At 30.3% G+C, this 13,584-nt stretch overlaps 1 protein-coding gene and 1 long non-coding RNA gene across 2 annotated transcripts; one reads left to right on the top strand and one right to left on the bottom strand.

Moving 5' to 3' along the window:
* Positions 1-304: 304 nt before the first annotated feature.
* On the bottom strand, positions 305-2,144 carry LOC107886098 (uncharacterized). Its single transcript, XR_001680639.2, has 2 exons — positions 1,699-2,144; positions 305-552 (listed from the first exon to the last, which is right to left on the bottom strand). It is a non-coding gene; the product is annotated as an uncharacterized lncRNA (long non-coding RNA).
* Positions 2,145-10,737: 8,593 nt separating this feature from the next.
* On the top strand, positions 10,738-12,263 carry LOC107886097 (uncharacterized). The gene has a single exon (XM_016809932.2). It carries the CDS (start codon positions 11,087-11,089, stop codon positions 11,963-11,965), a length of 879 nt encoding a protein of 292 aa, XP_016665421.1. The 5' UTR covers positions 10,738-11,086; the 3' UTR covers positions 11,966-12,263.
* Positions 12,264-13,584: the final 1,321 nt, after the last annotated feature.

The following is a 13,584-nucleotide window of genomic DNA, read 5'->3' as shown; positions in this document are numbered from 1 at the left end:
AATTAATTTAGGTAGGAAATTATATACTAAAATTTCGATATTTCCATCATTCGGACCGCAAATGTCCCTTAAGGGCAGCGGCCAAGTTAAAAAAATGACAACCAATATTTTCTATTCGGTTTTGTATAGCTTTAACTTATGCTTCGGACATCATCAAATCTTCAACATTACAAGACATTAAATCAGCTTAATAGCATCACATTCAAACTGTTTTATTAGCCCCATCCGAACAGCTTAATTAACACCAATTTACATCCCCTTTAACAACGAATTTAACCCTTCCGATCAGCAACAAAAACTAATATTTAACAACTATTGTTTTCTTTTATTTTATTTCATACATGCAGCAGACCAATTGCTCCACATATTACAGCACATTCAAATCAGTATTTACATACTGGAATAATGAGCTTTCAAGCTGTAGTTTCCAGCAGTCATCTAAGCATTTAATTGTCAAATTTTTACTTCACTACTAACAACCGAACTTAGTAAGAAGAACATAATATTTTAGCTACTAAACTCGATTTATCAACCCCTACAACCATAGCTTACCTGCATGCAAACATTAGAATTTAAACATGAGAATTTGCAAAGTTTCCTTTGAAAAACTCACTCACAAGCACATTCAATTTGTCCTATTTTGGATAGCACAAGACAGCAACATGCAGGGCATTTGTATCCCGGAAGAACACACTCAATAGTATTAAAATTTATTAGCTCATCACAGTAATAATCCATGGTTTTTAATCCAATAACACTCAATTATTTGGTCCCAAAACTGAACAGCATAATGCAACAAATGGGACTATCTTTACAGCCCTCAATCGACATGAAAATAGAACCATTAATTTGTTCAAATTTTGGACAGCATAATAGGGGCACAAAATTGGATAGCAGTAATTTTTACACTATTTTCGAGCAGCATTTAAACTTACAATAAACTAATCTAGCTAATCTAGACTCAATTTGTACTTCTAAAATAACAAGTCATTCGGCAAATAAAACACAATTTACTCATTAACGGCACATCATCAATATCAATCTCAGAGTTATACATTTTAACCACGGCACCAAAGCACTATAAATCACAGCTATAACCCCTCTCAATTTGTTGTTTGAAGATACCACAGTTTCATTATTAAGACCGTTTAATTTACGACGATTAATCCGCTTCAAATAACGGTTTAAGAGAACATAAATCCTTACAGCATAAATACTTGCATTTTAATCAAGATTAAACAGTAGGACATCTTAATTATAACTATGACATCTTCTAATTTCAGCTTAGGACATTAATATTTAATCAATTGCAGTAGCAGGTTACCTTAATTTCATTACAAAAAGTCATATTCGGACAGCATGCATGGAGTTTGCATGCCTCGACAGTTCACTCAACAACTAACAATCATCAAGACTTTTCTCTTAATTTTCATCACACATACCAGCATTAGAGTACAATTAATCATTCAAGAAATAAGTTAAACTCACACCATAACCAACAGCAGCCATTTTTTTTATATACAACCATTTCTTCAAATTTCCAACATGATTTATTTGTTCCTAACCGAAAATCAACAGTAGCTAATTGACAGTTTAATAATAAAATTCAGACGACTTAATTGAAGTCACCAACTAGTTTAATTCGACTTGTCAATTAACTAAATGAGTAAGTGTGTGTAAATTTCAAGGAATACTTACCGAATTCTTCCCCAAATTGCTGTTACGAGCACAAACTTTCTCCTTGCCTTTACCACTTTAACCGTCTCCCACCTCTCAAGCTTCTTCATATGAAGAAACAACTATTTAATATGCCAAATCCATGGCCTCTCCCTCCATGCAACCGACCTTCCTTTTTATTTCATCCATTCGGACCAACAAAAGAAAAGAAAAGTAAAAGTACAGATAATATATATATAATATAGAAGAAAATATGAAGTTTTCCCCTTTCCTTTCACCATCGATTTCCCTTCTCACAGTTAAGGAAAAGAAGAAATTTTAAAGAATTCCTTTCTCCCTTTTCTCCTCTGGGGTTTCAGCATTTTGGGGAAGATGAAGAGAAAAGAAGAACAAATGTTCTTCCCCTTTTCTTCTCTTTTCTTTTCCCGATTTTTCCTTACCCTCTTTTTTATTGTTATCTATTTATTAAAATTTTTAAAATTTTATAATATATATGAAACACATATGTAAATCATAACCGGCCACTATAGTAACCATTTATATAATGGTTTATTTGTTAGATAAATCCCTTAGTTATAATTTAGTTTTTAATTTAATAACAACCACACTTTTACCACTTACGCGATTTAGTTCTTGTACTTAAATTGAGCACTAAAGCAACGAAATTATTTAATCAAAATTTAATTCACCTACAACATAACTCTGTAAATATTTAATAAAAATATTTACAACATCGATATACAAAAACGAAATCACAAAATTGGATTTTTCTATACTAATGACTTTTGAGTCGTTACATAAGTAATGAGTGAAGGTAAAGGTCTAAAGAGATTTAGAAATGTATAAGGGAATTGCAAGGTAAAAATGTCATGAAAAGATGTTCAATCTATATGTTTGAAGAATGTATTTGTCACCTTTGTTTGTGCTTGTTCAGGAATTAGGATTGTACTATTGATTCTTGGTTAAGTTTGCAAATGAAATGACTTACTGGTTGCATTGGTCATCTTAATGGAATTTGAGTGAATATATGCAAATTAAGATTGGAATATATGAATGAAGAACTGGAATCATCGATGGGAAATAGAAATGGGTTAAAAGTAAATTTACAAAAAAATCAGAATGTGGAAAGTATTCGCCAGAAGAAAGTCAGATGTCATATAACAGTAAAATAGACATTATGAATCATCAGCTACATTGTTCGTGTATCAACTAGGGTTAATGGCGTTTTTCTCGCTAAGTTCTTATGAACTTATCTGTGTGTATGTTTTGTTACATATTAGTATGCTGAGAGACTACGCCATGAGGGACGATGTTGGGACTACGCTAAGGAAGTGGCATATCGGTTTATTATGCATACAAGAGCAAGTCTAGTGGCGTTTTAGCAATTAGTAGTGCTACATATAAGTCTATACTTAGGATCAATGTAATAAGTTATGATATTAGATGATAAATTTTGTAATTAATTTATTCTACTTATCTTTGTATATGTCATTGTGTTTATGTGATTAATTGAATTTGTAATTATCGTGGTTTGAAATAATAGTTAAATTTATGTCTGTATTCGTATGGTAACACCCGAGACCCAGATTTGATCAATCTGATCGGGTCGAAGGTGTTACATTAAACCAAAAAGGTAAATATAAATCAATTTATTTATTATACGAACTTACCTAAACTGAAACAACAACAAACACGACACCAAGGACTACTCAGCAAATTTCCCCTTTTCGTGTTTATTTATCGATTTTGATCCTTTTCTTGATCTATATAATAATTTAATTCAATTAAAGATTCAAAATACGTTATAATATAAAAAAATATGCATATAACCATTTAGTAATATATTACGATATTTCCCTTAACTTTTACCTTTTATTCCATTTAGTCCTTAAAATCGAAATTTATATATTTTCCACAATTCAACCTAAAACCTTAGTGCCGAATTCAATATAGTTCCTTAACAGCACCTAACTAACAAAAAAATTGCAATAATTTCTTGTTAAATTTAATATTTTATCAATTTAGTCCTTGAATTCAAAACAAACTAAAATTACTTTACAAAATAGTTCTATTTTAACATCAAGCTTATACAAAATAGTTCTATTTTAACATCAAGCTTATAATCTATCAATTAACCTCAAAAACATCTAAAAACCATTAATGGAAGGTATCATAACCTTTAAGAGTTTTACAAAACAGTCCCTAAACTAGTTAGATAAAGCTATAACAATCTCAAAAACATAGAATTCACTAAAAACAGAAGCTAAATTCACTTACATGCAAAGAACCAAGCTTGATCGGTTCTTCTTTGTACAATAATGGTGTTTTCCGGTTGATATAGTTAAAATGGAGAAGATATTAGCTTTGTTTTCTTTTGTTTATGATTTTATTTATTCAATTACCATTTTACCCTTATAATTCATTTAAAATTTCCATCCAATACATGCATACATTGTCAATTACTATTTATTATGGTCTAATTACCATATAAAGCGAACCAATCATGCTTCTTTAGTCATTTAGCACATTTAAATTAATAGGGATTAACTTTTTCAACTTTTATGATTTAGTCTTTTTTACCTAATTAACCAACTAAACATCAAAATCATTGAACTAAACTTTAATATGACACTCTAATAGACTTGTAAATATTAAATAAATAATATTTATTGACTCATTAATTGGAATTGTGATCCCGAAATCACCGTTTCTGACACCACTGAAAAACGGGTTGTTGCAAGAATATTAAGTTAAATGAATATTAAACATATTTTACATTTCACATACATACTATATTTCAATGCTTTAGCTTATCTTTTACATGTCATTTAAATGTGAGTTCATACTTACAATTTCAGTTACATTCATTCTTCTCGTGACCATATTTTCACATATTTATACCAAATCATCATATTCATATAATCATTTATGCTATAATCACATATTTCATCAAGTAACAATTCAATTAAATATCAAGTCACAAGTAGAACTCAACTTTTATGAGACAAAGCACCAATGTCACCTTACTCAATTTATTACTTAGTCACCTTACTCAATTTATTACTTAGTTAAAATATGAATTAAAACAAGTCATGAAAGCACCAAACGTATTAGCTATTCGTTTATGATCCTTGCATTTTCATTTTCTCGGGACAGTCCCATGTCTTTTTTAGCTACTTACGATAATTCTTTATAGAAACAATATTGGTTTTCACCCAATCACATTGAAAACACATAATCAAACATATTTTGTATTTTATTCATTTTAGTCCTTATATCCAAAATACTAATATTTTTCAGTATTTATCATCAGATCAAATTCTAATTTCATATCCTTTCATTAAAAATCTTGTACTTTTAATCCATAGCATAATTTTTTAACAACTTTCAATTTATTCATTTTAGTCTTTAATATCACCAAACTAATTATATAGCTTAATAGAATTTCTAATCAAGTCCAACACTTGTCTCTAATTTTCAACTTAGTCCTAACATGCTCAAAACTCATACTTTAATTTCTCATCGAAATCAAACTCATTTCCATCAAATACCCAGTAATGGCAAATTGATAAACATTTAACAATTGACGGATCTAAGGCATGGGTAAGCTTAATTAAGCTTAGATGATCCTAAAAACATGACAATTTCAAAGAAAAAACATATTTAACTTAAGGATTTCAAACCAAATTGTAAAAGAAACTAAAAGAAATTACTCTTGTAACGCCCCTAACCCGAATCCATCACCGGAATAGAGTTACGGAGCATTACCAGAGTTACCGATTTATTTATTAGATATTTTATTTCATCTAACGTTCATATTTGGAACAAATTAAAATCAAACATATTGCCCCTTAAACGTACTTATTTTTCTCGACATGTTTTACTTGAATTTATTACTCGTCTCAATATACTTAATTTTCTTGTATCGACGTATCAAATATAATCACATATTTACATGTCATGATAAATATCATTCTCTTGCCATTTCTTCATAAACATAAATCAGATAATTCATTATATCGATATTTCATGCATTTAAAAATACAATTCAAATTACACTAATTTACCTCGTTGCTTGTTCATGTTTATAATTTCATTAATCCGATATCTTTTCTTTTCCACTTTCAAGTCTCGTATTCAAGTCATCCGGATCTTTATAAATAAATTTGATATTCGTTTTCACTTATTTCATATTCTAATACATTCAATTAATGCTCTAAACAAAATTACCATTTTGTCTCTAAACTTTTAATTAATGACGATTTCATCTTTAGGCTCAAAAAAATAAAATTCTTGCAATTTAATCCTTATTTCCAGCCATTATTCTCATACAAATTGATAACAACCCATGAATTCTATAAAATATCAGAATTTTCTATAATTTTAACACTTTTCAATTTAATCCTTAAAACATGTTTTTCCCCGATCTTGAACTAAGTTAATAATTTCATTCAATTTTATAATTTTAAATAATAAAATAATTCATTTCATGCAAATTGGTCATTTCTAACATTTTTACAAAATTTCCCATAAATTTTTACTTTTATTCAATTTAGTCCCTGAGCCTAAAACATGCAAATTAGCCATGCTAGCTGAATATTCATGCATATTTTCCTCCTCCTCCTCCTCTCCATTTCACATCCTATATTTATATAACATGCTATAGGTAACATTATCGATAATTTCACTATTTACTTATATGTATATTCAAAACTGTCCATTTGCATCATTGTCACTAAATTATTTATATCTTGAGCTTCAGAACTCAAAATTAAGATCCACTAATTTTATATGAAACTAGACTTACGTATCTTCTTACCATAAAATTTTAAGAATTTTTGGTTTAGCCAATAAGTCCAGTTTATTCTTTAAAGTCACCCTTATTCTGCTATCAGATAGTTCCGACCCTTCTTTACTAAAAATTAATTATCTCATTGTACAGGATTCGGATGATGTTCTCGTTTGTTTCTATTGAAAATAGACTTATTCAGGATTTTAAATATATAACTTTAAGAATCTAATTATTTTTCTCCAATTTTTGATGATTTTCCAATCAGAACAGGGGAACCCGAAATCATTCTGACCTTGTCTCACTAAATTTATTATATCTCACAATTTACGATCCATTGCTTACACCTTTTCTTCTATAAGAAACTAGACTCAATAGTATTTAATTCCATATTTTGTTCATCCTCTAATTTGATTTTCACAATTTATGATGATTTTTCAAAGTTAGCCTACTGCTACTGTCCAAAACTGTTTTAGTGCAAAATGTTTATTTACCACATGTTTATAACACCCTTATTTTCTTTCTCTACACTATTTCTCATTACTTTCTCTTATTTTTTTCTTCACTATATTTTTTTCTTCACTAACATATCAAGAACATAAGACCATATATAAGAAAACTCTACATTAACATCAATTCCATGCTTTTTCAATAATATTAATCTTAAAAATGTATTGAAATCTTGATGTTCTTACCTTATTCCATTAATTTCAATCTTTAACTTTATTTTCTCTCTCCTTCAGCTTCCTTTTCTTGAATCCAACTTGATATTCTAACTTCCCATAGTCTCCTTAACATTTTTCTCTTTTGGTAGTTATGGAAATTCTTTTGATTTTTGGGTGAAAATGGTGAATTTTTGATAGAAGGACCAAATTGTAAAGAAAGTAAACTTTCTTTCTTTCTCTCTTCCTCTCAAGTTAGTGCATGGGTAAGATGATGGATGGGGTGTGTGTGTGTGTGTGTGTTTTTTCTTCCACACACACATATATATATAAACTAAATAAAATAATAAAATAATAAAATATCTTATTAAAATATTAAATAAATAATAATTATCTAATTAAATAATTATAAAATATCACCAACATCATCATTACTTTTTAGATTCCTCTCTCTTTCAGTTGACCGTTTTGCCCTTTGTGATCCTTTAAAATTTCATTCTTGAGTCATTACTCAATTTGGTAAAATTACAATTTAGTCCCTCATAATTATTTACCTATTCAATTTGGTCTTAATTCATCAAATTTCTTTGGTTTCTAGATCATTCCACCGTTAAAATATTTGCACTATTAGTCCTTCAAAATTTTCATATTTACCTTTAATCCCTCAAATTTTGAGTATTTATTATTGTGTCACAAAAATTTTCTCACTTTTACAATTTAGTCCTTTCTTGAATCAATATGTCATAATATACTTTCCAGTTACATAACTCAATTTTCCTCTTCTTGTCACTTTATTTTCTTATTTTAATATATTAGGGATAATATCTTACTGTAGAAATTTTCAGGGTGTTACAACTCTTTTCCTTCCCCAAGCTTGGACGACAAAAACAAAATAGGAAGGTGATGATTCTCATCTTTCTCCTCTCACTTAATATATTTACTAATATTTAAATAGTGATTAAGTTTAATTAACTTAATTTTGAACCATTAAACATGTTTAATCCATTAATTAACCTTATTTAATCAAAAGTGAATATTGTCATCAAATTCCACTAATTCATTTCACAATAATGATTAAATTAATCATTTGATCCCTTTGATTAATTAATAATTGGTTCCTCAAATATTTCCCAATTTAAAACTTAATAACATTAAAATTTTACCATTTACTCTCTAAACTTTAATTAATAATTTTCTAAATTAAATTACTTGGCTGATATTAATTCCGTAACTACTCCTATCATAGTATCACATACTCATTTTATTAAATTAGATTTCGTAAGCAACTAAAATCGGATCGTTGCAGTAGATCACCATTTAATGCAAAAAGTTGTGAGTCAGTTAATGAGTTCATCTCCTGCTCAAAGGCTAAAATGGGGTAAATTTGAATGACCGGAAGGTGAGCTTTACATAGTGATGGCGTGTCAAACGATGTAAGGTATATGATTATATATTACGAAGGTGTGAGTGAGAGTAAGAATTAAGAAAAGTAAAGAGCATTTATTGGGTAAAGGATGGGAAAAAAATATGTGCATTTATGACACTTGAAGGCCTTCATTATTTTGGTCAAATTATGTCAAAATTCAAATTCATATCCTCCCCACACACACTTAATTTCAGGTTTCTGGTCTCACTCCCGTCTCCATCTATTTTGTATTCTCATTATCATTAATAATTAATTAATCACCTTATATTTCAACTCCATGTCCCTTTATTTATTTATCATTTCTTCCTATAGAAATGGTCGTTATTGTATCGGTTTCTTTATCATCTTCCATTTTTTTCATATAAAATTTATATTAAAACATTATGTAGTAGGTATTAGAGATTAACTCGATATTAAATAATTTTGTTCTTCCAATTATATATATATAAGAAAAATTATTAACTTTTCATGAATTACTTATTTATCTCTTAATCGGTAATTAAAATGACAAGGGAAGGGTATAGAAACCCTAGTTAATCTATTCAATTTTTATTCTATTAAGTTTTATTGCAAGTAAAGTGTTTTCTAGAAGAGTTTGCAGAATTTGCCTCTTGAAATGAGATTTAATTTGACTCAATCTCAAATTTAATTGATATATTTATAGCTTCCAAATACCGAAAATGAAAGAAAACGAAAACTAATCCGTTTTGGTATACCCTAAAAGAATTCAAAAACACACATAGAAGAAGGGTGTTTGAAAGGAAGCACGCCAAGATCTAACGCAGTTCCCGGAGCTTGAAAAATAGGTAAGATTCTGTAGGCGTGGAGGCAAAGGCTGGCAAAACTCCACCCACACCCTCTAAACCCTCTAACCCCAACTCCCCCCGACCTTATATTTACCATGCATGCACTCCTTTTTATTAACCTCCCTCTAATTAATATTCACTTTGTTCTTATCAACCTAATCACTCTTTAATCCATATATGCATTCAAATTGTTCTTGCCATTTCATCCACATCAATATTCAATCATGATTTCTCTCCATTTAATAGTTAAGAGGATTAAAATATATGCAAATCTCAATGTTGTCCCCTACCTTCATAACTAAGAGTCTATTATCCCAAGGGGGTAAGCACCAAATTGTGTGTACCAAGAGAAGAATTAAAAAGAAATGTGGTAAAAGAAGAAAAAAGGGGTTGTCGTTTTATAAGTTTGAATTTCAGTGCTCTTCCAAGATGCTTGTTTTTTTTTTTAAATCTCTGCCAGTTTCCATTCTCTTTCTATTCATTCCTAGTTTGCTTTTTTCTATTCATTCCATCTGTTTTTTTTTTCTCTCTTCAAAGTTCAAACTTCTATAAAAAGATTCCAAACCCTCTGAATTTGGCCCCTCTCTCACATATTTCTTTTTTCAAATAACACTATATTTAATGGAATCTTTAGAAAATAATACTGGGTTTTGTATGTAACTTATATATAAAGTTGGATCATGGCAAAGAAATCCAGTAGGTTAGAAGTCATGTAGGAATGGGAACAAGAGGGAGTTTCATCCTCTGTTTTTTATTGGCTTACTCATCTGTATGTGTATCACAATACAAGTGAAAGCCAAGGTCTACTGGTTTTCTGTTTCATTGAAACAGCAAGCTCACCAAGAACCACTGTATAAAAATAAAGTTCAATTATTCATTAATGTTTCTTTGATTTGAAGGAGCATTTTCATTTCTCTCAACAAAAAAAAAAAAGGAAGCTTTCTATAAAAGAAAAAAAAAAGACTTAATATTTAATCATTTTATGTAATAAAGCATAACATTTAGAAAAAAAAGAAAAAAGAAAAAAGGAACTTTCACTCCGTTCATTGTTCATTGACAAACTTAAGGCTTAGACAGCATATTATTCACTATGTACCTTTTTACGATGGATAAAAAGAATAAAGATAGAGATAGGCTAGCAAACTTTAACAAGTAGTAGTGGTAGACCATTTGCTAATGCTAGCTACCGGCACTCAATATCTTTAACCCCCAAAAATCAACCCTTTTTAAGTTTATTTAGAAATTATTTCATTCCTTAATGGTAAAAAAAACTCTGCAATATTGTTAAAGAATCTCTTAAATATTTTTACCATAATTTTTTTTAAAAAATGTGGGTAACAAACTTTCCTAGAAAAAGGAAAAAAGAGGAAGGAAAATAATAACTTTTCCATTGTTACATTGCTTTCTTTCATTAATGAATTTTTTGTCCATGGAACCAAAGCAAACAATTTCTAAGACAGAATCCACGTGGGTAATGAAGTTCCATAAGGACATTTTCGTCATTTCCACTTTCTACCCCTTCAAGACACAGCTCCTCCATTAATATCCCGCCATCTCCTTTCCTTTCCACTCTTTTCCCTCACTCTCAAACCCCCACCCCCAAAGAAAAACACACAAACTAAAAAGAAAAAGCAAACAAAAATGAGAGCAAAGCGTTAGAGAGAGAACAAAACAGGAAAGGAGAGCGATATTTTTTCTTTGGCTAAAAAAAAAAAAGGATCCGAGAATGGCGAGCGGGTGGGTCAAATCTTTGCAATGCAAATCGAGAGCATATGAAGATGTTTATCACCCCAGCCCTAAGTATTTGATCCCTAGTACCAGTTGTACACGAAGTTCTCAAAGCATCAAGGATGTCATCCAAACGGCCAAGAAAAAACCCAAGAAATCGGGCACCAAACCCAACCCCAAACTGCTTTCGAGGTCCAGCAGTAAACCCGAATCCGATTTGAATAGTACTCCGCCCCCGCCTCGACCTCGCCGGAGTAGTTCAATGCCTTCACGTGCAGTTAGGAACCCTGACCCTGTCCTGCCTGCACTGACCGAACTGCCTGAGGGTCACCCTTCGAGGAATGTCGTGGAGATTATTTTCCATACGAGTTGGAGCCCCAAGACTTTCACGGGTCGGATCGAGATGATTTTTAAAGTTCAAAATGGACCAAGGACGGTGAGCAGGTTCGAGGAGTACCGAGAGACTGTGAAAACTCGGTCCAGCTCGGGCTCGGGTGGCCCAGCTTCTGCCGACGAGGAAAATGCGAGGTGCGTAGCCGACGGTAACGAGGTAATGCGGTTCCATTGCTTGGGTCCCACTACAGGGAGCTGCGGAATGAACGAAAAGTGGCTGTTTTCCGGCGGGAAAGGTGCTGCGATTTGCACGTATTCCGGTAGCGGCGGGGCTCACGAGAGGGCGGGAGGTGGGATGGGGAGGAAGGCGATGTTGGTTTGCCGGGTTATTGCTGGACGAGTCTCGAAGCGGGGAGGGTTGGGGTACGAGACGTTGCTGGAGGGGCGAGTGGGGTGTGACTCAGTGAGTGGAGACAACGGCGAGTTGCTGGTGTTCGATCCACGTGCAGTGTTGCCTTGCTTTCTTATTATCTACAAATTGTAAAAATACTTTTTCAAAAAAAAAAAAAAAAAGAAGAAGATTTAAATGTTTGTTAAAATAATTATTTTTTGTGTGAGGGAGGGTGCATCGTCTTTATTGCATTTATCAACACAATTTTTTTCTTCTTCTTTTTGGTTTCAACTTTCCCTACGATTACTATTCTGGAAAAGAAAAAAAAATTGGGTTGATAAATGCTAATTAATTCAGGTACCTAACCCTTTTGCTTTTGCTTTTGCTTTTGCTTTTTCTTTTGTATTTAATTAATTAACCCAATTTAACGTCTGGAGTTTGCTTTTGGTTTGATCATGAATACCATTTCCATTCAGTATAATGAATTTGATGTCAATTTAGGTGATAATTCATAATTATGAGTTTGATTGAAGTTCAGTATCATATTTAGGTTACTATAATAATCTCACTTACTTTTAATTTAAATTATGCATATCTTCATGTTTCAGTTGCCGCCAAATAAATAGTAATAACTATTTTAAAATACATTCAATGTTTGAATTGAATAAAAAGCCAAAAATCATTAATAATAAAAAAAATAGATATTTTTAGCTCTATGTTTTGTCCATCATGATTTTATCTGAACCCAAACAGAGAATGATTAACAAAAAGTCAAGCAATAGATAGGAGAAATCCAGGGTCAAAGGTGATTCATCTCCCAGGCAGCTGATATAAGATTCAAAATCCCTGGAGACATTCAACTCCTATCATCATTACCATTCTACCTACTGCAAGTTAGTCTGAAATCAGCGTTAGAATTGGGAATGCATCCAAAGATGTTTCGATTGTATTTATGGTGCATGCTCAGTAACCTGCAGATATGATAATTAGTGTAGTTACGTCTTCTTTTTTTTGTCTGCTATTGTATCTATATTTAAAGTGATATGTTTTTATATCAATTTTGAAATGTTAATTATCATCCTAATCTTTGAATTGGCAGTAATAAATAAGATTAAAATATTGTAGAATATATATATATATATATAAAGTGAAGGTTTGTACGTAAAAAAAATATAATAAATATATTTATTAAAACTTAATTCGTACTTTAGTTACAATATTAAAGATAATCATTCATGGTGTGTAATCAATTTTTTTTTGATTTATTATATAAAAACATAAAAATATCTTCATAAAAAATATAATTTATTTTATATTCGAAAGAATATTTTAATAATTTCATAATTGATAAATTGATGCCCGATTAGCCCGTGATACTAATATCTTTAAAACTTTAATTATTTAACTTTCCACATTAGCTTATTTCACTCCATGTTTTTACTTTTTTTTATATACTTTCATTGTATAAATTATTAATAATTAAAAAAATACTCTTTGTACTTTTTGACATCAATGTCTCAAAACTCATAGTAATAGTTAAACCACTCTGATTATCTGTTTTTAATCTAATTAATTCAAAATAAAATTTCTTAAATAATTGAAAATAGAAAAATGAAATAAAAAATTATTATTATCAATACAAATAAGCAATAATTTAAATTAGATTCAAACAATTTTTAAATTGATTTTTATTTAATTTTGCATCAATCCAATTTTAATGATTTTAGATTGGATTACTAATTTTGGATTGAATTTTAAAAATCAAATCTGTA

Source organism: Gossypium hirsutum, chromosome A12 (genome assembly GCF_007990345.1).
Source record: "Gossypium hirsutum isolate 1008001.06 chromosome A12, Gossypium_hirsutum_v2.1, whole genome shotgun sequence".
NCBI lineage: Eukaryota > Viridiplantae > Streptophyta > Magnoliopsida > Malvales > Malvaceae > Gossypium > Gossypium hirsutum.
The sequence above is the reverse complement of the archived record's forward strand: the minus strand, read 5'-3'. Positions and strand labels throughout refer to the sequence as shown.

Bases quoted from the DNA above. Each gene is read 5' to 3' on its own strand.
- LOC107886097 (XM_016809932.2), top strand. From the start codon at position 11,087: ATGGCGAGCGGGTGGGTCAAATCTTTGCAATGCAAATCGAGAGCATAT.